Here is a 24,378-nt window from a genome sequence, read left to right on the forward strand (position 1 = left end):
GCGGTGGCCAGGATGTCCTCTGATCAGCTGTTTGTTGGTCCCGCTATCGGTATGGACAGAGCCAGAAGCAGAGAGCTCTGTCCACATTGCAGCAGCTGTGGTTGGTAATACAGGCAGAGCTCCCGCTGAATTCAGGTTGACTCCCAACCAATATGACAGCTAGGCCTGTAACTCCCCAGCATCATGTTGGCTAGGAAAATTTGTGGAATGGAGACCTCTTTGGTCTCTGTTTCCCATAGTATCTGTTCCTATCAGTCTTTTATACTGGATAGAGAAGCGACGAAGACTCTCTCACCCCTATGGTGCCGTCCAGGTCCTGGCCTGGTTTCTGCAGCTTTCTGCATACATGATAGAAACCAGATCATAGTTAAGTTAGTAGATAAATGGCAAATGAACTCTTTCTATAGCATGTACAACTTATTAAAAGCAACAAATAAACAGATACAGGAGAACCAGGCCCCACCCCTGAGTATGTATCCACCAATCCCTAAATGGCTATTGGTAAACTTTATATCTACAATACATGTCCATCTGATGCTACAGATTTGCTAAGAAAAATGAAGACTTACAGAAGCAATTTCCTATGTTTCACAATTTTATTTGCACCTAGAGCTAAACATACAGACTTAAATACATAAGAGCATTACAGCAGAGCCCATATTATATGAACGTCTTCTGTAAATCCACCGGTGTCTTATTTACTCTTCTGCTTTCTGGGGAAAAAAAGAAATTAAGTATTAACTCCAGTGCATGCTGTACATCTAGGTACTGAACAAGTAATTCACGCCGATGAACCTTATAATGTATACGGTCAATGTCCTGCCTGAAATGTCAAAACTTCCATAAGCACATCATCTTTAATTATTTTAAGGGCCCTTGCAATAAAGTCTACAAGCATTAACCCTTTGCAATGCAATTGTGGATTCAGGGTTTGCTAGGGGGCTTTCTCTTTCTGCCATTACACAATGGCGCCATCTGCTGGCTAGAGCCAGCACTGCGGTATGGGACATGCCAGAGAGGCCCTTGGCAACAGAGTGGCCAGCAATACACAGTAAGAATACACTGCCGGACGTCTTCCAACATCGGAGCTGTACAGCCTTCAATCAGAATGTCTGAAGACATCAGGCAGTGGATTGGAAAGGGTTTAAGAGAATGTATGTAAATTTATGTTGTGAACTATACTTTGTACACCTTTTTCATAAATATTTAATCTTATTTGTGAGTCTATTCTGAAGGTGTTTTGTCCACAGTTCCTAATCGGGACTGGTTAGGTCTTCTATGAGTTCCCTAGTGACTCCACTTGCATTGAGGACTCCAGAGACTCTTGTAAACTGAACATGGGTTCTAGTAGTTGTAGCTATTGGAAACTGAAATAAATCTCATTGTTGGTGGATTTCTATAGCTATATTTATAGTAAAATTAACATGTAATGATTCACTATAAATCAATTTATAATTATAAAATTACGCATTTAACAGTAGCTCCAAACCTAAGTCCTTACCTTGCCGATGTCACGGCTCTTGGCTCTTAGTTTGTTGACCTGAGATTCTGCAATGTCAGCACGTTCCTCGGCCTCTTCCAACTCATGTTGAGTCTTCCTGAATCTGGACAGATGGACGTTGGCTTGTTCTTCCTAAAATATTAGATACAGATGTGGTTTTTAGAAAGTCTTCTGTTGTATTGTCATCTAAAGCAGGCCTTTGGGGATGGTATATCCTGCAGGGCAGGTGATGTACTTACAACATCTTCTGCTTGTCTCTTGTAAGCCTTGACTTTGAGTTGTAACTTGTCAACTAAGTCCTGAAGCCTGAACACATTCTTCTTGTCCTCTTCAGACTGTGAAATGAAAAACCAAAAACAAGGATGTAATTTATTGCCATATTCTACTGGCCTCTCTTTGCAGTACAGAAGATTAATAGTAAGAGGGGTTATCCAACTTGTGATTCTTATTTAAACTGCTACAAATGTACTAAAACAGTAAAAGAAACAGTACTCACCTCTTCTTTCCCTCCAGTGATTCAGTGCTGAAGCTCAAACAGTCACCCCAATCCTTGTTTACAACGAGCTGTAGCCAATCAGTGGTCAGCTGCGATAGCAGCAGTATAGAACAGAACCGGTGCAGCGGCCACATGCTAGCCAATTGTAAACTAAGACCAAGAGGACCGCAAGAGCTTCACCAAAAAAAAAAGAGGTGATTAGTGTCGCTTTTAGTGTTTTATAATATTTGCAGTTTTTTGAGGTCAGAGGTTGGACAACACCTTTAATTTTGCATTTAATCTTCCAATGCCTGTCTTGTATGAAATACTACTCATCTATGGAACCATTGGCTTCTTCATTCAATGCAACTTCAGGATATAAATTTCTAGCAAAGTAAGTTCTTTAAATGTTGTTTTGGAACATTTATAAATGCCTCATCTAACCTCAGAAATGCCTTGAATTTGCAGAGCGTATGAAGCGAATTACAAACCTGGTAGGTCAGCTCCTTGACTCTTCTCTCAAATTTACGTACACCCTTGATGGCATCAGAACATCTCTTCTGTTCTCCATCAAGCTCATTTTCAAGTTCACGCACCTGTAATACATTATAAGTATCATTAATATTTTGCAAAGGCATCTTCATGACTTGGACTATAGACATTGCGATACACTAGTTGGCGTTACTTAAATTTGGTCTTTGCCTTGTGGATTTTAAGTATATCATACAACAGGAACTCACCCTGGCTTCCAGTTTCTGCAATTGCTTCTTGCCACCTTTCATGGCCAGCTGTTCAGCTTCATCAAGACGAAGCTGAAGATCCTTCACAGATACCTCAAGGTTCTTCTTCATCCTTTCAAGGTGAGCGCTGGTGTCCTGTTCCTTCTTTAATTCTTCAGCCATCATGGCCGCCTGACAAAGTATGAAGTTAAAGAGAATTACTTAACCCCTCCCCTCAGAAGCCATTTATCGTCTTTTTCATTGTTGCTTTGCGGCCCTGCCTTTCAAGAGTTCTACATTTTATTGAACCATAAATATAGACATACCAAGGCTTATTTTGTTTTGCAGGATATGTTGTATTTTTAATAGGACTATTTAAAGTAATATATAATATAGAGAAAAACTTTTAAAACTTTTTAAATGGGGTAAAAAGGAAAATATGCAATTGTACCATTCATCTTTGGGTTGCAGGCGAACCGTAATTTTTTATTGATACCATTATGGGGTTCATATGACTTTTGTGAACACAATTTTACTTTTGCTCTTTTGATTTTTTTTATAAGGTGGGTTGATCAACGTGGTGGTTTGTATTTTTTATAGTGTGAATAAATAATTTGATATTTAAATAATTTGGACTTTTGCTGACATGACGATATCAGTTATGTTACATTTTTTATCGTTTACATTTTTTTGTGAATTATGAAGAAGAGAGGTTTTTTTTGTTTTTTTTAATGTTTAGGCTTATTTTGATAGTTTTCTTTTAGTTCTACCAGGGGACTTGAACATGTGATCATGTGATTTCTTGCACAATATACAGCAATACTTCTGTATTGCAGTATGTAGTACCTGTCATTGTTTACTAATAATCCTGCACATGGGGAGGGCTTAATAGGCATCAATACATGGCCACCCTGGAAGGCTTAATTAGGTCTTGTGCTGTCATGGCAATCCATTGCTTTTGGGCCTGATAACACAATGGAGGTAGCCCCTTGCAAACGGCTTAGATGCTGCGGTCTACATGGACTGCAACATCTAACTAGTTAAACTGCCTCGATTGAAGTTCGCTCTGTCAGTGGCCATTGCAGACAGGTGTTAGCTTTTCAACACATTTGGCGGCCACCATGTATGAAGCAAGCTTTGTTCCTGATCCCACTCCACATATCCCATAGCAGATGAGGTCATGAAGGGGTTAAAACACTTTTTTACATTGTTCAATAGGCTATGAAAGCTTACATCTGTAATGGCCTTCTTAGCTTTTTCTTCTGCATTTCTGGATTCTGAAATGGCTTCTTCCACTTCAGTTTGCAGTTGAGAGACATCAGATTCAAGTTTCTTCTTAGTATTAATAAGGCTGGTGTTCTGGTAGAGCAAATGGCAATTCATTATGTATTGACCATTATTCTTCACTATTACTGATTATATTTCTGGGAAGCTATGAAATCTGTTACCTGGGAGTGGAGCAGTTGGACACGCTCAGTAACATCAAGAAGCTCCTGTTCTGCCACCTTGCGTGCACGCTCTGTCTGTTCCAGGGCAGACCTCATCTCTTCAATTTCTGCAGCCATGAGGTTGCTCCTCCTTTCAGAAATAGCCAGTTGTTCCTTCAGATCTTCATTTCCTCTAAGTGCATCATCAAGATGCAGTTGGGCATCCTACGCAAAAAATGATTCAGCAAGTTACCAAATTGGTCATTTTGTCTAAAATTCCAGATACATTCTTCATATATCTTACCTTTAATTGTCCCTGTACATTCCTGAGTTGTTTCTGGGCTTCTGCGGCCTGGCGGTTGGCATGGCTTAATTGGATCTCCATCTCATTAAGATCTCCCTCCATCTTCTTCTTCAGTCTGAGAGCATCATTCCTGCTTCTGATCTCAGCATCCAAAGTGCTCTGCATGGATTCCAAGGCTCTCTGGCTATTTCTCTTGATTTGCTCAATCTCTTCATCTTTCTCTGCAATCTTTCTATCAATCTCAGATTTAACTTGAGTCAGCTCAAGCTGTATTCTGAGAATCTTAGCTTCTTCATGCTCCAGTGAAGCCTCAGCTTCTTCTAGGGATGACTGTAATTCTGACTTCTCTTGCTCTACTGTTTTCTTGGCTTTTTCCAATTCGTGAATTGTTTTTCCTGACTCTGCAATTTGTTCTGTGAGGTCTGAGATTTCCTCTGATTAGAAAAAAATAAATACATTTTATATATATAAAATCAGAATTAGCCACTGTCTTGCACATTACTTTTAAAGTGTACCTACTCCCTCAGTTTACTTTTCAGAATAAGCTATTGTTTGCAGCAGGAGTAGCAGATTTTTTTTTTACCATTAAGTGACTTGTATCCTGCATTATTAGCAGATTTCCCCTCTGCAGGCTGTAGCTCAGTTCTAATTCTCAGTTTTCCCTCAGCTAATAGATAGAGAGTAGCTGTTATGATGTCTCCCATACATTGCACACAGAAAGTAGAAGAGATTCTGCTCCCTTATCACTATCTGTCAATATAGAGAAACAACAGCAGCATGGAAGACATTATAGAGAAGTACTGAGCAGTGCAGATGTAAGTCTTGCTATTCACTGTGGCTATTTCTTTGTCTCTCTGCTCCCTTTCTCCTCTCCATAGACCTCTATGGTAGCATGTAATCCGACATGTCAGGGAGTTGTCTGTCTGTTTTGTCTACCAAGATGAAATATAGCAGTTTTTTTAGAGTGAATAAACAGTTTAAGCGGGAGGGGGAGAAAAGGAGCCTGGATGGTGGAGAAAAGGGCTTTGTTCTCTGATAAGATATAATACAAAGTTTCTTATATTTGCCTGTAGTACTACTGATTTATGCAGTTTTTTGAAAGTGCAGTGCCTATTTAATATCATCTATACAATAGCTACATTTGCTAGATGACTATAAAGACCACTATTGGCATGTGATTTCTATTTACTCATTAGGATGTTTACTTACGTTGGAGGTTCTTGTTTTCTCTCTTCAGAGTCTCAAGCTGGTCTAATGCTTCTTCATATGAGTTCTTCATTTTGAAGATCTCAGTGCTAAGTGACCTAGACTCTTTCTGGGAAGACTCTAATTCAGCCTGAGTCTCCTCATATTTCTGTTTCCATTCTGCCAGCACCTGAACATTGTAAACATTAATTAGACATAGCTTGAATACATAAATTGTCAACTCGCTTTATTCGTAAACGTTCTTTTCCGCTAAGGCCAAGCTCCATGCACCTTTAAGGGATATGCTGTGCATCCTACATACTGCACTTTACATTTAAGGCAAATTATAAGATGTGTTCCTAAAATTAATAACAATTAATATATATCTTAATTTTATGTATGTATCACCGTTAATAGTTCAAGTAAACTCTTCTCCCACCTACTCTCTACATGAGAATAACTTTTGAGTACAAACCTTGTCAAAGTTCTTCTGCTTCTTATCAAGAGCAGCACATGCTGCATTTGAACGTTCTACATCCACCATCAGGTCCTCTACTTCATTTTGAAGTCTTTGTTTGGTCTTCTCTAGAGAGGCACATTTTGAGTTGACAGCTTCAATCTGTTCCTCTGCATCCTGGAGGCGTTGAGCAAGCTTCTTCCTGTTGTACAAAAGTCCATGATTAAGTGCACAAGAAGTTACTTTCACATAGATGAGAATTTTGGACCTGAAGATAATTCATCAAATTGAAACTTTGCACTGCTAAGTTATTTTGGTTTCACTGTCCACCAAGATCTGACAACAGATATATCACTAGGGCCAGAATAATGAATTATTTGTAAAGCATATATCAACTTTTACTTTATGATCTGTATGTTGAGTGTAGAACCTACTTGGCGTCTTCCAGTTCTTCTGTACGCTGGATGGCATCTGTCTCATATTTTGTTCTCCACTGTGCTACTTCACCATTGGCCTTGGACAAAGCACGTTGAAGTTCGGCTTTGGCTTCCTGCTCCTCTTCATACTGCTCCCTAAGTAGGTCACAGTCATGACGGGAAGACTGCAGACCATGAGCCAAGGCATTCTTGGCCTTTAAGAGAATAACGAAGACAAAAATTAAAATGTGATTATATGATATTATTCAGCCCAAAAAGATCACATTTGCTTAAAGCGGAATTCAAACGGGCCCCTAATCCCATTCTGGCTTATCTCCTTGTGCAATGCACCATATCCAAGGTGCCTAAAAATCAGGTTTTACAGAAACAGTCAAGTGAAGTGTTCTACTCTGTTTCTGTAACTCCCATAGAAGTGAATGGGAATTACGAAAACGGCATAGCGCAGCGAGCTGTTTATATATCTTCTGCGATAAGGAGATGACATAAAACAGTTCATTGAGCTGTTTTCATGAAATCTGGCCACCTAAGAGAGCTTATATACAGCAAAGTCCAGAAGGACGTAAGCCAGGATGGGATTAGGGCAGCAGTTATTGAGATAGGTGTGGGTCCCATTGGTGGGACCTGCATCTATCAGACATTTCACACATTTATGGCATATTCTGTTTATATGCCATTACTGTCTGAGATGGGAATACCCCATTAAAAGTGCACCGTACCTTTGTTTCCTCTTCAAACTGCCTCTTCAGCTCCTCAACTTGCTGAGTGAAAGCTTGTTTCCCTCTTGAAAGCTGAGAAATTAATGACTCTTTCTCCTCAAGCTGCCGACTGTATTCACCTTTGTAGACAGATTAACACAATTGGTACATGTTGTGTTACATATGTAATCTAAAGCATTTATTTTTCCACAGATAACTACCATTTTCTGTTTGAAGACGAGCTTTCTGTGCATTTAAGTCATTGATTACTCTCAGATGCTCTTCTTCTTTAGTCCTAACCTCACTAAATTGGTCCTCGAGGGTTCTGCACATTTTCTCAAAGTTAGCCTGTTAAAAAAAAGCATAGAAATATTTAAGACATCAGATTAAGTATAAACAATTAAAAGCTTAGAATTCCATGATCATGGATACTACGATTTAAAGTAAATCAGAGTAAGTACTTTGGCTTTAGAAACAGAGTCCATGTTGCTGGCAAGGTCATCAATCTCCATCTTGAGTTCACTCTTCTCCTTTTCCAGTTTCTGTTTGACCCGCTGCAGGTTGTCAACTTGCTCTCCAAACTCGGCCATACTATCAGCATGCTTCTTCCTGAGAGCGGCAGCAGTGGCTTCATGCTGTAAGGTGGATTCTTCCAGGTCACGTCGCATCTTCTGGAATTCAGCCTCACGCTTCTTGTTCATCTCAATCTGAGCAGAGGTTGCACCTCCAGCTTCTTCCAGGCGCTCACTGATCTCTTCAAGCTCTCTTGAGAGATCAGATCGTTGTTTCTCAGCCTTTGCACGAGCTGCACGTTCTGCCTCAATTTCTTCTTCCAGTTCCTCAATGCGAGCCTATTATTTCATTTGAAAACAAAGTATGGTATAAAGAGATGTTCCACATCTGAATTTGGTTCATGTTCAGTAAAAGAATGCAAAATACTACCTGGAGCTCCTTAATCTTCTTTTGTAGCTGAGCTCCCAGAGCCTGTTCATCTTCAATTTTACTCTGGAGCTGACTGATTTCAAAGTCCTTCCTATTTGGAGTAAAGAACACAATGCACTTGATACATTTATTCTAGTACAGAACTCATGTCTGACCAACATTAATTTATGCATCTTACTTTTTAACTTTTTCATCCAGTTGTTGTCTATCATTCTCCAAGTCCATTGTAGACTCCTGAGCCAATTTCAGATCACCTTCCAGCTTTCTCTTAGCCCTCTCCATGTCCATACGAAGCTTCTTCTCTTGCTCTAATGATCCTTCAAGCTACAGTACAATAAAATAGACACACTGAAAATAACCCTTAAAAGATTATACCCCAGAATGCCTGATATAGCGTGAGTTCACTTACATCATCCACTTGCTGTTCTAGCTTTGTTTTGGCTTTTGTTAGGGTGTTGACTTTATCCTCTTCAGCTTGCAGATCATCCAAGGTTTGTTGATGGGCTTCCTGGAGAGCTTTCTTCTCCTTGGTTAGCTTAGCAATGCTTTCATCAAGCACTGCCATCTCTTCTGTGAGATTTTTCACCTGTATTTTTGGAACATTACAAACTATTATATGGCATTTTTTATAACTAATGCACAAATATCTACTGTGTATGAGTCTTTGTAAGTTTAAAGATATTATAATTATGGGGATTTACCCTTTAGACAACTTCTATACATATGTATAAGGGCACTTTCAGTTAATAGAGGGCATGCCACTGAGTTGGAAACCTTCTCAGTCAGCCAGTGGAGCATAAGGAAAGAGTTGCCCTCATAATGGAGAACCACTGACTTCTATGCAATAGAGCAACATGATGGGTTTCAATGATTACCAACTAATATTTAATTTGCATTGCAGGAGAAATCATCAATTGCTGTGCAATTCCACCAGCAATAACTGCTGATTGTAGAAGGTTCCAGCAGGATCAGCTGGCTGTAGGGGACCTACTTATGTAGCTTTTCTGGTCTATTTTCAAATAAACTATTAGAGAATTCTAGCTGGTAAAAGGGGAACTAACAAGACCCATCATCGTGTGGAGAACAGCTACAAAATGCATCTCTCCTGCCGTCTGTCCATCTCTCAAGTATGGAGAAGTTGCCCATAGTCAACTTATTTACACAATAATATACTAGATCTCATAAAATGATGTGCTTATATGGTGTATGTCTTCATGACTACCTTATTCTCTGTGGCATGCTTCTCCTTCTCTACTTTGGCCAATGTTAGCTCAAGATCATCAATATCCTTTTTCAGCTCAGAGCACTCATCCTCCAGCTTCCTCTTCTTGGCAGTCAGTTCAGCATTTGATTCTTCTTCATCTTCTAGCCTCTCATTAATCTCTTTGACTTTGGCTTCCAGTTGAATCTTGGATTTGATGAGACCTTCACATCTTTCCTCTGCATCTGCCAGGCCCTCAGACTCCTATGAAACACATTTGGAAAACCAAATTAAACTGTATTCTTGAAAACATTTATCATGTTTTTTAAATATTGCCATTGTATAATGGGTACAAATGATTCATTTTCTTACAGATGCAACTTGGAGTTGCAGGTCATTCTTCTCCTGGAGAATGGAGACCATCTTCTCCTCCAGCTCTTTTCTCCTTGCTTCTGCTTTAGCAAGAGCTTCCTTTGTCTTCTCAAACTCCTCTTTCATGTTGGCCATCTCTTTTTCAGACTCGGCACTCTTCAGAAGAGGCTTGATCTTGAAATAAAGTTTCATCCATGGCCAAGTTTTGACATTCATGAAAGCTCGGATGTTGTACTGAATGCAGAAGATAGATTCTCTATACAACAAAGTATATTCATATTACAAAATATTTCATAAAAAAACTGAAAATGTATCATTCTAAGTCTAAGGGTGGAGATACCTCCTCTCCATCATCCTCTGGAACTCAACTCTCATGAGGTATCCTCTGCACATAGCCTGAGTACGAGTGATCAGCTGTGCCAGCTTGTCATCTCGCATCTCCTCAAGCGTACCCAATAGACCAGCCTTAAAGAAGACCTATGAACCATAAAAAGTTGATATAAAATGAAGGATTTTTGTTTTTTCCTCAGAAAATCTACATAATATATAAAAAAAATAAAAAACTACCTTAGTGTGTCCAAACTTGTATTGTGTGTGGTCAACATCAATGGATCCAAGAAGCTTCTCTGAAGCCTTTTTGCTGTCAATGAACTGACCTTCTGGGATAGCGCTGGCATTCAGGACCTTGTAGCTAGATTAACAAAACATGGCATTAATTGGTTAATTGTTATTCCTAACGAGAGCTTTCATATGGGTGGAATTATTTCTCCAGAATGCATCATAATTTTGCGGTCCCGTGGAAAGTTTGAACCAAAATCCTCACAGCTAGGTGGGGCTTTGGATGCAGAATTGAAAATGACTTACATCTGCGTAAAAATTTGCATTTAGCCATGGGGATTTTGGTGCAGAGTTCTGCAACAGCAGATTCAACCAGATCCTGGAAGAATAATTCTGCCCATGTAAAAGAACCCTAAAACTTCTTTTGCACCTGGAACGTTCCATGGCACTTAATTGGTTCCGCTAATATTAACCAGAGAAATTTTAATCCATACCGTTGTTTGAAGTCACCATAGAGGATTCTGCTAGGAAATCCTTTTCTACAAATCCTAATGCCTTCAAGGACACCATTACACCTGAGCTGGTGCATGACCAAGTGATGATCCATAGCACCTATGCAGATAAAATAACTTGTAAGTACTTAAAAAGCTACTTTGAGCCTCATAAACTTAGCTTATGGGCTAAAATTAGCTGACCCCTTGAGTCCGGGGATGTAAGTTTTGTACTTTCCTACCCTGCTGTTCCACTAGTGTAAGCGCTCAAACCCACTGTAGCAGTGCACTGAGCATCATGCTTAGTCCTCCCATTCAAAACTTATCACAACTTAGCATGCTGCTGAATGCATTGCAGCAGACGATTTGAGCACTGACACTGGGGGAAGAGCAGGGAAGGTAAGCATTAAACTTACATCTCCGGACTCAGGGGGTTAGCTATTTTAAGCCCATAAGCTTAGCTCATAGGACTTAAAGTAGCTGACAGAGCCTCTTTAACCAAAAGAGCATTGTTTTATTGCTAAGACGTCTTACCTGGGGTCTTGGTTTCATTGGGGATCAGACAACGTACAAAGTGGGGGTGGGTGCTTCTCAAGTTGGTCATTAGCTTGCTCAAATTTTCCTTTAGATATTGGAAAACATGTTCATCAGAAAATCCAATATAAAATATAGACACAAATATATAAACCTCTGTATTGAAGATATTTATACTTACCCTGAAAAGAGCAGACACAGTCTGGAAGGAGGAACCCTTCTTCTTAGCAGCTTTCTTACCGCTACCCTCTAATTAACAAAGATTATTAATTAGTTGTGTTCTATTGCCATTAAACATTTTCTGTGGTTATGCCATTTGATATGTTGTGTACAATAGCTGAGGGTTTAATGGTACACTTGGTGGCTGCAACAAAATGATACCTGCTTTTGCAGAAACAAAGTACCTCCAAAGGCTATTGGATCATACACCCTATTGCATCTATTAAGTGCATAGCATAATGATTTAAGTAAACATGAAGAAACATTATATACGCCCTTGCATATACATACAAGTGTAGAGAATTTTTAGTGCTATACATACCAGCTTCTGCAGAAGCATGAGCAGAGTATAAGAATGCCAAAAGTTTCACTGAAGACTTCTGGTAGAGCCCAATGACAGTTTCATTCAGTGGGTCCTTGTTCTTGTCAAGCCAACCAGAGATGTTGTAGTCCACAGTCCCAGCGTAGTGAACCAGGGAGAAGTGAGCTTCAGCTTTTCCTTTGCCAGGTTTTGGTTTTTGGAAGTTGTTGGACTTGCCGAGATGTTGATCATACAGTTTGTTCTTGAAGGAAGTGTCTGTTGCCTTGGGGAACATGCACTCCTCTTCAAGGATGGAGAAGATGCCCATTGGCTGATCAAAGATGAATAATAATTAGTAATTATATATTTATGTAATTTGCATGTTGAATATTTCTTAAAGGGGTTGTGCAGCTACTAAATCGGTAGGGGGCCACCGCCCAGTACCCATGCAGATCAACTGTTCATTGGGCCAGGGTACTTGTGCACAGATCTGATGTGTGCAGGAAGCACAAAGATCCATTCCCACTGCAGTGGCCTCACTTGGTATTACAGGGAAAGTTTCTTTTCACTTCAATGGGAACTTTCCCTGTAATGCCAAGTTGGGCCACTGCAGTGGGAAAAAAAAGTGTCAGCTTCAAGCAGAAATAAACTCTGTGCATTACTGCACCAACACGGTGAACAGCTGATTGGTAGAGATACCAGTCAGTAGACCGCTGCCAATCTACTATTGATGGCCTGTTGAGAAGATAGGGGGTCAATAGTTTCCAGCTGAACAACCCTTTTAATGATCTGCTTAAAATATTGGGAATTTGCATGATTGTGTACTATATTGCAGTTCTAATCATACCTTATAAGTCAATATATGAACATGCTAGTGGTCAGTGCCGTATGCTTAACTACATGTATATTATGTATTGGTATATCTAATTTTCAAGTTGCATTATCTACCTTCTCAATAAGCTCAATGCAGGCAGCCAAGTCCATGCCAAAGTCAATGAACTCCCACTCAATCCCTTCCTTCTTGTACTCCTCTTGCTCCAGCACAAACATATGGTGGTTGAAGAACTGTTGCAGTTTCTCATTGGTGAAGTTGATGCAAAGTTGTTCCAAGCTGTTGTACTGAATATAAGAAAATATGTCTCAATATTAATTGTTATACCAATTATAAAGTTGCCCACTGTAACATGATGTTACATAACTTACATCAAAGATCTCAAAGCCAGCAATGTCCAACACACCAATGAAGTGCTGTCTTGGCTGCTTGGTGTCCAGCTGTTGGTTGATACGGAGGACCATCCACAAGAACATCTTTTCATAGACTGACTTACCTAAGGCACCCACTGAGTTGTTCACCTAAACAGAAATGATAACCGTGTCAGTTTTGGGACAATCTTCAATTTGTCTTACTTGTACTAAATCCTGGGACATACCTGTTGGACAGTTTGACCTTTGGTCACAAATTCATTTCCGACTTTGACTCTTGGGTAGCACAAAGCTTTCAGTAGATCAGCTGAATTCAGACCCATCAGATAGGCAGCTTTGTCAGCCACTATAACACAGATGTAACCCTTGTATATAAACCCATTTTTATGCTTTCATTTGCTGAATATCTCTAAGAAAAATTAATTTGCTCATAACTATCTGCTCTCCACCTCTCTGTCATGCTCTGAACAGCGTAGAGTCCTTAGACAAAGATGCAGAAGCGGTTGTAAACCGTTGTTGGCCCAATAGTAGATTCACTTCAATGGGAACTTTTCCTATAATAGCAAACCAGGTCACTGCAGTGGAAAAGGAGCTGTCTGCAGCCTAGTATAGAGCTGATGCGTGGGGGTTCCGGGTGGCAGAACCTCACTCATCTACTATTAAGGATAAGCCATCAACAGTTTGAAACTATTAAGGGTAAGCCAGAATAGTAAACTTCGATAGTTAGAAATTATAGCAATGGACAATAGTCAACCATAAAGCACATCTAATACCACATATAGTAGTTGACTTTGACAGATTCAGACATGATAGATGAAAATATCCTGCGCTCCTTACCTTCTGTGCCATCAGGCTCGGCCTGCTCCTCTCTTTGCTTCTGCTTGAACTTCATGTTGCCATAGTGCATTACAGCACCAGTCATCTTGTAGATACCGACCTTTTCATCTGGATTGAACCCGAGGATGTCAATGGCACTCTGTTAAAGATTAGCAGAGCATTCCTGTAGCAATATTTCATATATAGTACCTACGTTATAGGAGCAGATGTTTGTGATTTGAGGTTACTAAAACTTACATCTGTAGCCATCAGTTCTTCTTGATCATCAATACTGGCCACAGTGATCTCACCTTGACTGACATATGGATAGTCGTAAGGGTTAGTTGTGATCAGAAGCATTTCTGGAAAAGAAAAAGAAGCAAATAGGATAAACAGATGGTGCAGATGGTGATGTGACAGGATGGTTTCACATCTGCGTTGGAATGTCTGGTTGGAGGTTTCGCCACAGATTTGGCTCAAAATACCGGAAGAAAAAGCATGCGCAGCGCTTTAATTTAAATGTAAAAGACCGAACAGACCCCATTATAGTCAGTAGGGTCAGTTCAGAGCTGTTTGGTTCCATCCTGAGACGGAGCCGTTCGGTGGAGGGACTCCACTTTCCTGCTCCCCAAAGGGAGTGGGGAAGCGGAACCCCGGGCGCAGGTGTGAAATCACCCTAAATGTATTCCAATAACAAATTTACAATATGTAAATTTAGTTTCCAAGAAAGCTTGAACAGCGGAGCTTCGTAATTTATCACTAGCTCTGTATTTCATTCTTAGGGTTGAATTTTGGTATGATTAGATTTCTGGCTTAGGCACATTCTAGTTCAGTATAGCCGCCCTCCTATAAGTTAGAATCCTTCTAAAATTGTTGAAATACACCAGTTACCCCACTGCATCAACTTACCAATCAGCTCTGGCCTCTTGTTAGACATGATCTGATAGAAGATATGGTAGCTCCTTTCTGCTGACAGCTGGAATGTTACTCTGGATTTTTCCAAAAGATCTAAGGCAATGAAGGGATGGCCTCATTAGGGTGTTGCTGAGATTTAGGAAAGACTAAAACATTTATTTTCACCCACTAAACTTACATGTTTCAATGTCAGCAGAGGACAGCTTGCCCGTGGTGCCGAAATGGATTCTGATGAATTTACCCTTAAGACGAAAGAGATTATTCGGAGATGTCAGATAATGATATTACACAAGTGTCATTGCTAACTGGGAGCATTAGACCTCATATAGAATACTGTTTTAGGTATTATATTCCACTGATACTTACAAATCGGGAAGAGTTGTCATTTCTCACGGTCTTGGCATTACCGAAGGCCTCTAGCAATGGGTTGGCCTGGATGATTTGATCCTCCAGAGTTCCCTAAAATGGTAAATGTTAGAATTTGATATTTCATGATGCAATGATTTACACTACCTTCCTCTCTGTTTCATTTATATGGTTAGAGTATCATAGGAACTGGATTTAGTTAATGGATGAGGACAGGACAGAATAATTACCTGCATCTTTGAAGCTTGTTCTTTTTTCTTCTCACCAGTAACTGCAATTGTTGCAAAGTATTGGATGACACGTTTTGTGTTCACAGTCTTCCCGGCACCAGATTCTCCACTGTAGAGGGCAAATGGGGTCAGCTTCATGTTCATCCATTAGAAACCCAGTTGGCTAAATTGTAGGCAAAATATCTGCACCTCTTTTAAAGACCAACTAATTCTAAAGCATCACACAAAGTTTATATTGTATCATCTGTGCCTACAGCTAACCAGGTGTAAAGCGACTGCAAATAAGGCGGCTCTCACAGGGGTGTATGGTCAATCGCAATTTTCCAGCACGCAACATGCGATGCCAGTAGCCCATGGATTTCTCTTGGGCCACTCACATATTAGTTACATGAAAAAAATCACAGCATGCACTATCTTGGCAAGGGAAAAACTGCTTATGTCAATAAACCCATTCAGAAGAATGGATTTTATATTTGTACGTCTTGTGTGAATAAGCCGTAAGGCTTGGGCATAGATCAGTATAACATTTGAATGAAGGATTGTAAATAATAGTAAAACCCTAATAATGCTCCCTATTGAAACATGTCAACTCCAATTTATTAACTTTGTTAGTGTTTAATGATGCAAAGCCTGTACTCACGTGATCAGGATAGATTGGTTATCGCGATCTGTGATTTATGAGAAAAATAAACATTTTTGTTAGAGGATAAAAGTTAAACCTCCCACGAAGCAGCTTAATACGTAATAAATGAGTGAACCGAACAAAGGATATAATATTAAAAGACTTTTATTACTAATGACTTTTCCTCATGATAGGTCATCAATAGTTGATTGTTGGACTAGCTGGTCCACCGCTCGGGATCCCCACCAATCCACTGATCATTTAGCCCACTGACATCATTATAGGTGGTCAACGCTGGAAGTGAAATAGCCACACTCACTCTCATTAAAATCAATAGGAGCGATGCTTCCTCTTACACTTCTAGCTCCTTGTTGCTGACAGGGTTGGACGTCCGGTCCTGACCGTGCATAGGAACTTGAAGTGTTATAGGGGGAATGATTCCCATTGATTTCAACAGGAGTGAAATTGTACTTCTGGCGTTGACCACCTATGATGACTCTTTCTGGGAACATATGGACAGATTTCTGGACTATCCCTGGTATAATTTGTGGTACAATTGGACATGGAAAATTAGAGAGGGTCATTGGCCTACGAACTTTCCTCCTGAGTAAATGCCTTGTTATTTTTAACCCTTTGAGCCACTCATGCACTTGTAGCACTGGGATATTTTGTTTCCTGACTTTCTGATGTCCGGCCCACTGCACTGACAGCGGGCAAGACGATTAGCTGATCAGTGGAGATCCTGAGCAGAGGACCCCGTTGATCAACTATCCTGAGAATAGGCTATCAATAGTTTAATTCCCAGAATACCCCTTTAAGTGTCCAATGAGCATTCACACACAGCCAGCTTCCCACTAAGAACTGGCACTGGGACCATGTCTAGACCATGTTATTACTCACCAGTCAACATGAACTGATAGGCATTATCAGAGATGGAGAAGATGTGTGGTGGGGCCTCCTGACGCTTCTTGCCTCTGTATCCAGCCACGACCTCTGGGTTGTACACAGGCAGCCACTTGTAGGGATTGACTGTAGCGCAAAAAAGTCCAGAATAGGTCTACAAAGAAGAAAACAGACATCATTATGCTTGTTTCTTGCTATTTACAATATAGTAGTCTATTTGGGGTATTTTTACAAGGCTTGAGTAGGATTTTGAATCTGATTTATGCATTACGTTACTGAGGTTAGATATAATGCTATAACATACTATCATAAGCTGTAAATTAGCATAAACAGTGCATTTAAGGGTCCTTTTACATGGGATGAATATTGGGAGCTTAAGTGCCAGGCAGTTGTTCCAGTGATCATCCCTTCACAAGGACAAATAGAATGTGAAGCACTGCGCGAAAATTTAGCAAGAATTTAGTGATTTTCAGTGATGATCTGCCTATCTAAACGTTCTGCGCGAGTGCGAACAATTAGCGATGACGACACCCACTCATTCTGATTGTTTAACCAACAGTCATCCTGTGTAAATGGAGCAATAAAGGTTCTGCATCATTAGAGGTTGCTAACACTTACGTAGATCATCCAGGCTGCATAACGCTCTTTGAGGTTATACAAGACAGCAGGTTCGTTCAAGTGGGTCATCATTGCCATGTCTTCAATTTTATCGTACTTTGGAGGGTTCATGGCGAAAACTTCATCATCCTTCACCGTTACGGTCTGTAGCGGAAAAATGGAGGAACAGTAGGATGTCAAAGTTTACCAAGTAGAAGTCGGGGCTATTGTTTTCTATGTAATGGTATTGTGTTAAGTAAGAGCTTACGGTGTTATCTTCCTTCTTTACAGTTACTTTTCCCCCTTCTCGGCTCTGAATAACTCCCTTTACGTACATGACTTTTGGGTCGATCACAAAGTAAGATGTTTTGGCATCAAAGGGACGATTTTGGGCCTCAATCCTCTCTTTCTCAGTTTTTCTGAGATACTGAGCGGCCTCGCCAAAAATGGCCATCTCCGCGTCGCTACTCATCTTTGCTGTTTCTGTGCAATCAGGAAGAAAACATACAATGATTTTGTTATACTAATCCTATGTATTCAGCTAGCCATAGAGATAATGATAAACCAATATTCATATTACTAAGAATTACCATTGGAAATAATGAAGCAAACAAAACTGATTCTGACAGGCGCCTTCTATCTTAACCTTTTTCTTGGCCGTCACACTGATCACTCTTGCTTCTCATTCAGTAGTGATAAATGGTATAGCCACAGTATTTAATTCCCTATTATCTGAGAAAATGCATAAGGGAAATAATAGACTAACAGTATATCCCAAGATATGAGAGATCTTGTCATGGGAAACTTCTTTTTGTTTGTGACTACCTTCCTAATCAGGGTTCCAAATAACAGAAAAGGTCACAACTAGAGATGAGCGCGCATACTCGCTAAGGCAAACTACTCGAGCGAGTAGTGCCTTATTCAAGTACCTGGCTGCCGGCGCGGGGGAGCGGTGAGTTGCGAGAGTGAGCAGGGGGGAGCGTGGGGAAGAGAGAGAGATCTCCTCTCTGTTCCTCCCCGCTCTCCCCCGCCGCACCCCGCCAGCAGCCGAATCTTTAGAGACGAGCGGGCAAGTACTCGAATAAGGCACTACTCGCTCATCTCTAGTCACAACAGTTGTCATATTGTGACAACATCTTTACATCTATGGCCCTCTTTACTGACTCTGGCCAGGGCAATCTGATTGAACAGATATATATTTTCCAATGTCTAAGATTACATTTCTAAGAAATGCAAATAGATTTCTAGAGACTTTTTGGATTATTGTCCAAAAAGTCAACATTCTTGGATAGCATTAGTTGAAAAACCTTACAACCTTATACAAAATGGTGGTTTGATTTATGCCAACTTGTGACAAAGTTAGACAATTCTTTGTGTCTTTGTATGTACTCACCTTCAGTACTTCTTCAAGATGTTAAAAATGGAGACCACAAAGTGAGAAGAAAAGGAAGCTGAAAATGAGAAGAAATTGAAGATATTATTGGATTGCCTGCAGCACTGGTCTCCAACCTCAGGCTTTGCAGCCAAATGTTGTCAGTAGATGCTAAAAGTTGTAGTTTTGAAATAGTGAAGATCTGCAGGCTCACAAAGCTACAATTTAGGCAGTAGCTTTGAACCTGCAGACCCTTGACAACAAAATCTTCAATAAATATTCGTATTAGAGAGATCAAGGCATTCCAGTATTTATGAGTTATGGAATCATGTCATGTGACATTTCCATCCAGCACTATAGCGGATCATAATGTAGATGCTATCACTGAAGAGGTTTTGGGGAAATGGTTACCAATATCTGATTAAATGCTGCATCTAAATACCAACATTGGTTTGATGGCTTGACCAGAAAAAGGCAGGAGGGGGTGACTCAGTGTATAAAAACTCCTCCCTCAAAAATACTTTCAAAATCTTCTTCTTATTACCCCACACAGACCCTAGAGGGGGCTGAGGTTTGCCACTATGGACAGTAAATTTACTTCAGAAAATATATAAGAAATTGCAAACATGTAATTAATGGTCCCTAACGGTGTGATAGTTGAGAGGGTGATGAGGGTACACAAAGGTAATATACAATAAGGTAATTCTCTCTTCTCAAATTGTTTCCTTGCAGAAGTCAATCAAAAATCCAAAAAGTTAAAAAAAAAGTTTATTTGCAAATATGCCCTAAAATGGGGCTCCAGCGAAGCCATGCGAATTGTCTAATGATGATATAAACTATTCTCCAGTCTTTCACCTTCTTATGATTTCATAGAAAAATAATAGATTCCAAGAAAATCAAAAAAAATTTCCACGGATTGTGGAGCAACAAGTGTTGGAAAGTTCAATTCAATCCAAGTCTGTATCCACAAGGGGCAGTATGGCAGCTTACCTCTAGATGCAGAGCCAGTGTAGGATAAGTATCAGCCTGCATCCACACTACTTTTATATGCACCTAGTTGCTAGTCCAGCAAATTTGTGTTCTATATTTGGTAAATCGTTCTCAGCTGCAGCTGTAAAAATATGTCGAGGCTATGCTTTCTTGTCTGTTTAGGCACGGTGGGATATAATTGGCTGGAAGTTTACACACGGCCATATGGACAAATCATTAATGGAAAGGGAGTGAGGTACACTAAGTGTGGGTTACAGCTTTTTAGACTGCAGACAGACACTAAAACAGAAGCCGACAGGGAAGAGAGGGCAAAGGACGAGACCTTCACACTCTTCACGGTAATAGCAATCAACCTAAATTATTACACAGATCTCTTCACAACCAGCAATGGCTCTCTGGAATAATGTAAGGAGATGAGGATAGATAGATAGATAGATAGATAGATAGATAGATAGATAGATAGATAGATAGATAATAGATAGATAGATAGATAGATAGATAGATAGATAGATAATAGATATATAGATATGAGATAGATAGATAGATAGGTGATAGATAGATAGATAGATAGATAGATAGATAGATAGATAGATAGATAGATAGATAGATAGATAGATAGATAGGTGATAGGAGATAGATAGATAGATAGATAGATAGATAGATAGATAGATAGATAGATAGATAGATAGATAGGTGATAGGAGATAGATAGGAGATAGATAGATAGATAGATAGATAGATAGATAGATAGATAGATAGATAGATATGAGATACATAGATAGATAGATAGATAGATAGATAGATAGATAGATAGATAGATATGAGAGAGATAGATAGTTAGATAGATAGATAGATAGATAGATAGATAGATAGATAGGTGATAGGACATAGATAGGTGATAGATAGATAGATAGATAGATAGATAGATAGATAGATAGATAGATAGGAGATAGATAGATAGATAGATAGATAGATAGATAGATAGATAGATATGAGAGAGATAGATAGATAGGAGAGGTATAGAAAGATATTAGTGAGATAGACAGTTAAGTGATAGATAGGTAAATAGATATGAGATAGATAGGAAAATAAATATGAGATAGATATGAGAGGGATAGAAAGATATTAGATAGTTAGACAGATATGCAATGGATAGGTAGATGGATATGAGATAGATAAATATGAGATGGATATGAGATAGATAGCTAAGATATGAGATAGGAAAATAGATATGAGATAGACAGACAGATATGCGATAGATAGATAGACAGACATGAGATAGATATGAGCGAGAGAGATGGATTGATATGAGATAGACAGATATGCAATAGATTGATAGATATGATATAGATATGAGATTGAGATAGATATGAGATAGACAGACATGCGATAGATATGAGATAGACAGACATGCGATAGATATGAGATAGACAGACATGTGATAGATATGAGATAGATAAATATTAGATAGATAGACATGAGATAGATACAGATATGCGATAGATTAATAGACATGAGATGCATATGAGATAAATATGAGATAGACAGATATGCGATAGATAGGTAGATTGATAGACATAAGATGGATATGAGATAGATAGATATGCGATGGATAGACAGATATGCGATAAATAGATATGAGATACTGTGATTGATGGATAGATATGAGATGGATTTGAGATAGGTCTGAGAAAGATAGACAGAAATACGATGGATAGATATGAGATACTGTGATGGATGGATAGATAGATAAGGAGATGGATAAATAGATATGAGATAATTTGATAGATATGTGATGGATAGATAGATAGATAGATAGATAGATAGATAGATAGATAGATAGATAGATATAGATAAATATGAGATGGTTTAGAAAGATAGATATGAGATGGAAAGATAGATACTTTGATAGATATGAGATAGATACTTTGATATATCTATCATATCTATCTATCTAACTCATATCTATGTATGTATCTATTTATATCATATCTATCTCATATGAGTTATTTTGATTGATTGATAGATTAGATATGATATAGTTAGATATGAGATTCATAAATAGATACATATGAAATTGATAGAAACTATACATTCTGCAGGTTGAAGAAGAAAACACAGTGGTCATAGCAGAACAATATGTTTATTGCATGCCATGGGCTGAGAGAAGCAGGATGTGCCATGATCTTCTATTGCCCCTGCCATGTTTGTATCTCTAAACTCTTAACCCCTATGTCTTATTTCCCATCTGCTCTGGCATTGCTAATGGGTATTTGGTCCTGCCAATGAAGCTTTTTTGAATTTGATATGAGATACATAGATGTGAAATGCTATAAATGAATATTTTATATCATTTCCATGTTTTCCTATTTTGAAGAAGTTTATGGAGTTTCTAGATACTTGGTCTTTATATCCAGTTTGCCTATTAATAGGACTATACTGTACATTTTTCTATCCTATTTCTAAATAATTGTTCTTAAGTTTCTTAACCATCCTGCTGTCATTTAGATGAAGGGCCATTTAAGGGTAACTCCACCCTAAATGTGATCCCCCCCCTTTCCCTTACTTTCCTAATCAAACATCCATTAAATCCACAAACTATATAATACAATTCCATCTATGACTGCTGACAACCAGTCTTTATATCATGTCTGAGAGGTTGTCACAGCCCTATACGTACTCAACTGTAGTCAACAGTAACATGCTCTTATCTAAAACGCAGACTTATTTTGGGTGCACATTGTAATTTCAGTTTAAACTAGCAGCTCCTTATTATATCCTGAGTTCAGCTGTTATGTAGCCACTAAGTGTGAAAAATGTGATAACGTAACAACTGTTGACCCTCAGTGCTGAAGTGTCTGATGTAGCCTACACTAGATCAGTAATTAAGAATGAGCAAAATTCCAAACAGTTTTTTCAGAACTTTTTTATTCCCCATGTTTCTGAAATATGAATTTAAAGCAAATTACTTGAAGGAACTTTCCCTTTCATGTTTTTATTTTTTTTAATCTTTTTTTTTCTCTACAGAAGCCACAAGTGAAATATGGATAAAGTGATTGTGTAACATTTGGAGTTTCCGGATGCAAGTACAAGTGTCTGTAAAATCAATAGTATTTGAAATGTGACAAAAAAGTGAATCCTATGAGTCCCTTATTTACATTGGATGTTCCATCACCCTTATTAGAAACACACTGTAAAAACTTTCCATAGACCTCCCACTCGGTACATACGGTACTGTAGAAGGAAATATTAGACTCAGCCCAGGCATTTCATCCCTTCCTTAATAAAAGTTTAAGTCTGTCTTCATCTCATAATGATTTCTTTATAAAGAAAAATGTATATTGTGTAATATGTGTATTAATTACTATTAACTTAGAAATATTTTCTAAATAAAATTATCTTTTTAATCAATGCATCTGTTATTTCTTTTTAGTGACTGGCGGTCATGTTATAAGTGACACCCAGAAGTTGACCCAAATGCCATTATTCAACTTTAATGTAGTTCAATGTAGTTCAATATATATATATATATATATTTTTTTAGTTTAGTTTAGTTTTAATTTCTGTCATTTTATTGTTTATTACAATGTTTTTCATACTTTATTTTTTTCCTGTACTTAATTTCATGATAAACTATATAACTATATGTCAGGTTCACGTGTTACTACAGGAAACCATTTTCAGATGAACAGAATTGTTGATTGATATGTGCAGCTACATAAAATGAGTTATGTGTTTTAGAATGTACATAAGACGATAATGTATTTTTGCAGTTAGGTCTAAGTTAGGATGTCTAATTAGACCTCAGATACATAAGGAAGGAACAGATGGCTTCACTATATCTAAATAACATCTACTTATAGTAAAATATGTAACACCCCGGGTCATGTAATAAAATATTACTTGTCCTCATGAAAGTTGACATGGGAGACAGAATAAGAGATTATTAGATGGTGAAATCATTGTGGTAATTAAAGAGAAGGTAAGCAATACTACACTAATATCAGACTACTTGGAAGATGTTGTTTTATCTTAACAAATACTTATTTATGATATATTTATATATTGAGACTGAAATGTGAGGTCTAATAGGATGAAGGCTTAATGATTCATCCCCTCGTAATTTTCACCGATGTGTACAGAAGACATCACAATCTTTTCTGGACTGGCCATGTCTTTTGTCTTTATCAAGAAGCCTTAATATACCCATCATGCCACACTTAAAGTGCTAAGAACTTTTTTTTCTGATAGAATGTTTCCGGAGCCTTCATATATTTGTCTAAGTTCATAGATATTTATAAATCCAAATGTCCCAACCTTCTTCTAAATCTTCCTTACTCTTGTCACATACCAAACTACTCATGCATTTCAAGGTTCACAGTATCTCCTCAACCTTCTTAGATTTTACAAGGCCTCCTCACAAATCTTAGACATGCCATACTGTGCTATTTTAAGATACTAAAACCACATAAATATCACCATCTTCTGTATTTCACCAACTGTATTCAACATCGTAAAAAGGAGTCTGTCAGGTTGCCCTATACAAA

General features: G+C 38.6%; 1 protein-coding gene and 1 long non-coding RNA gene across 2 annotated transcripts; one reads left to right on the top strand and one right to left on the bottom strand.

The window, feature by feature from the left end:
• Positions 1 to 577: 577 nt before the first annotated feature.
• LOC136588592 (myosin-4-like) lies at positions 578 to 18,921 on the bottom strand. Its single transcript, XM_066587942.1, has 39 exons — positions 18,864 to 18,921; positions 17,739 to 17,953; positions 17,492 to 17,635; positions 16,871 to 17,027; positions 15,989 to 16,016; positions 15,349 to 15,457; positions 15,119 to 15,211; positions 14,931 to 14,994; positions 14,747 to 14,845; positions 14,096 to 14,199; positions 13,859 to 13,997; positions 13,249 to 13,367; positions 13,022 to 13,171; positions 12,767 to 12,937; positions 11,840 to 12,149; positions 11,480 to 11,547; positions 11,299 to 11,386; positions 10,768 to 10,885; positions 10,283 to 10,406; positions 10,056 to 10,192; positions 9,716 to 9,971; positions 9,365 to 9,607; positions 8,552 to 8,728; positions 8,321 to 8,466; positions 8,143 to 8,233; positions 7,662 to 8,051; positions 7,422 to 7,548; positions 7,222 to 7,340; positions 6,503 to 6,699; positions 6,087 to 6,270; positions 5,636 to 5,801; positions 4,427 to 4,860; positions 4,144 to 4,347; positions 3,929 to 4,054; positions 2,717 to 2,887; positions 2,468 to 2,572; positions 1,741 to 1,836; positions 1,502 to 1,633; positions 578 to 713 (listed from the first exon to the last, which is right to left on the bottom strand). Exons 2-39 carry the CDS (start codon positions 17,940 to 17,942, stop codon positions 699 to 701), a joined length of 5,805 nt encoding a protein of 1,934 aa, XP_066444039.1. The 5' UTR covers positions 17,943 to 17,953; positions 18,864 to 18,921; the 3' UTR covers positions 578 to 698.
• Positions 18,922 to 19,580: 659 nt separating this feature from the next.
• Positions 19,581 to 23,131, top strand: LOC136588597 (uncharacterized). The gene is made up of 2 exons (XR_010787591.1): positions 19,581 to 20,170; positions 22,859 to 23,131. It is a non-coding gene; the product is annotated as an uncharacterized lncRNA (long non-coding RNA).
• Positions 23,132 to 24,378: the final 1,247 nt, after the last annotated feature.

The sequence above is a fragment of the Eleutherodactylus coqui genome, chromosome 13 (assembly GCF_035609145.1).
Source record: "Eleutherodactylus coqui strain aEleCoq1 chromosome 13, aEleCoq1.hap1, whole genome shotgun sequence".
Taxonomy (NCBI): Eukaryota; Metazoa; Chordata; class Amphibia; order Anura; family Eleutherodactylidae; genus Eleutherodactylus; species Eleutherodactylus coqui.

Coding starts and splice junctions, on each gene's coding strand:
- LOC136588592 (XM_066587942.1), bottom strand. CDS start 17,942: ATGAGTAGCGACGCGGAGATGGCCATTTTTGGCGAGGCCGCTCAGTAT. Junction 17,636..17,738: donor TAAAGAAGGAAGATAACACC/GTAAGCTCTTAC, acceptor TTTCCGCTACAG/ACCGTAACGGTGAAGGATGA. Junction 6,700..7,221: donor AGTTTGAAGAGGAAACAAAG/GTACGGTGCACT, acceptor ATTCTCTTAAAG/GCCAAGAATGCCTTGGCTCA.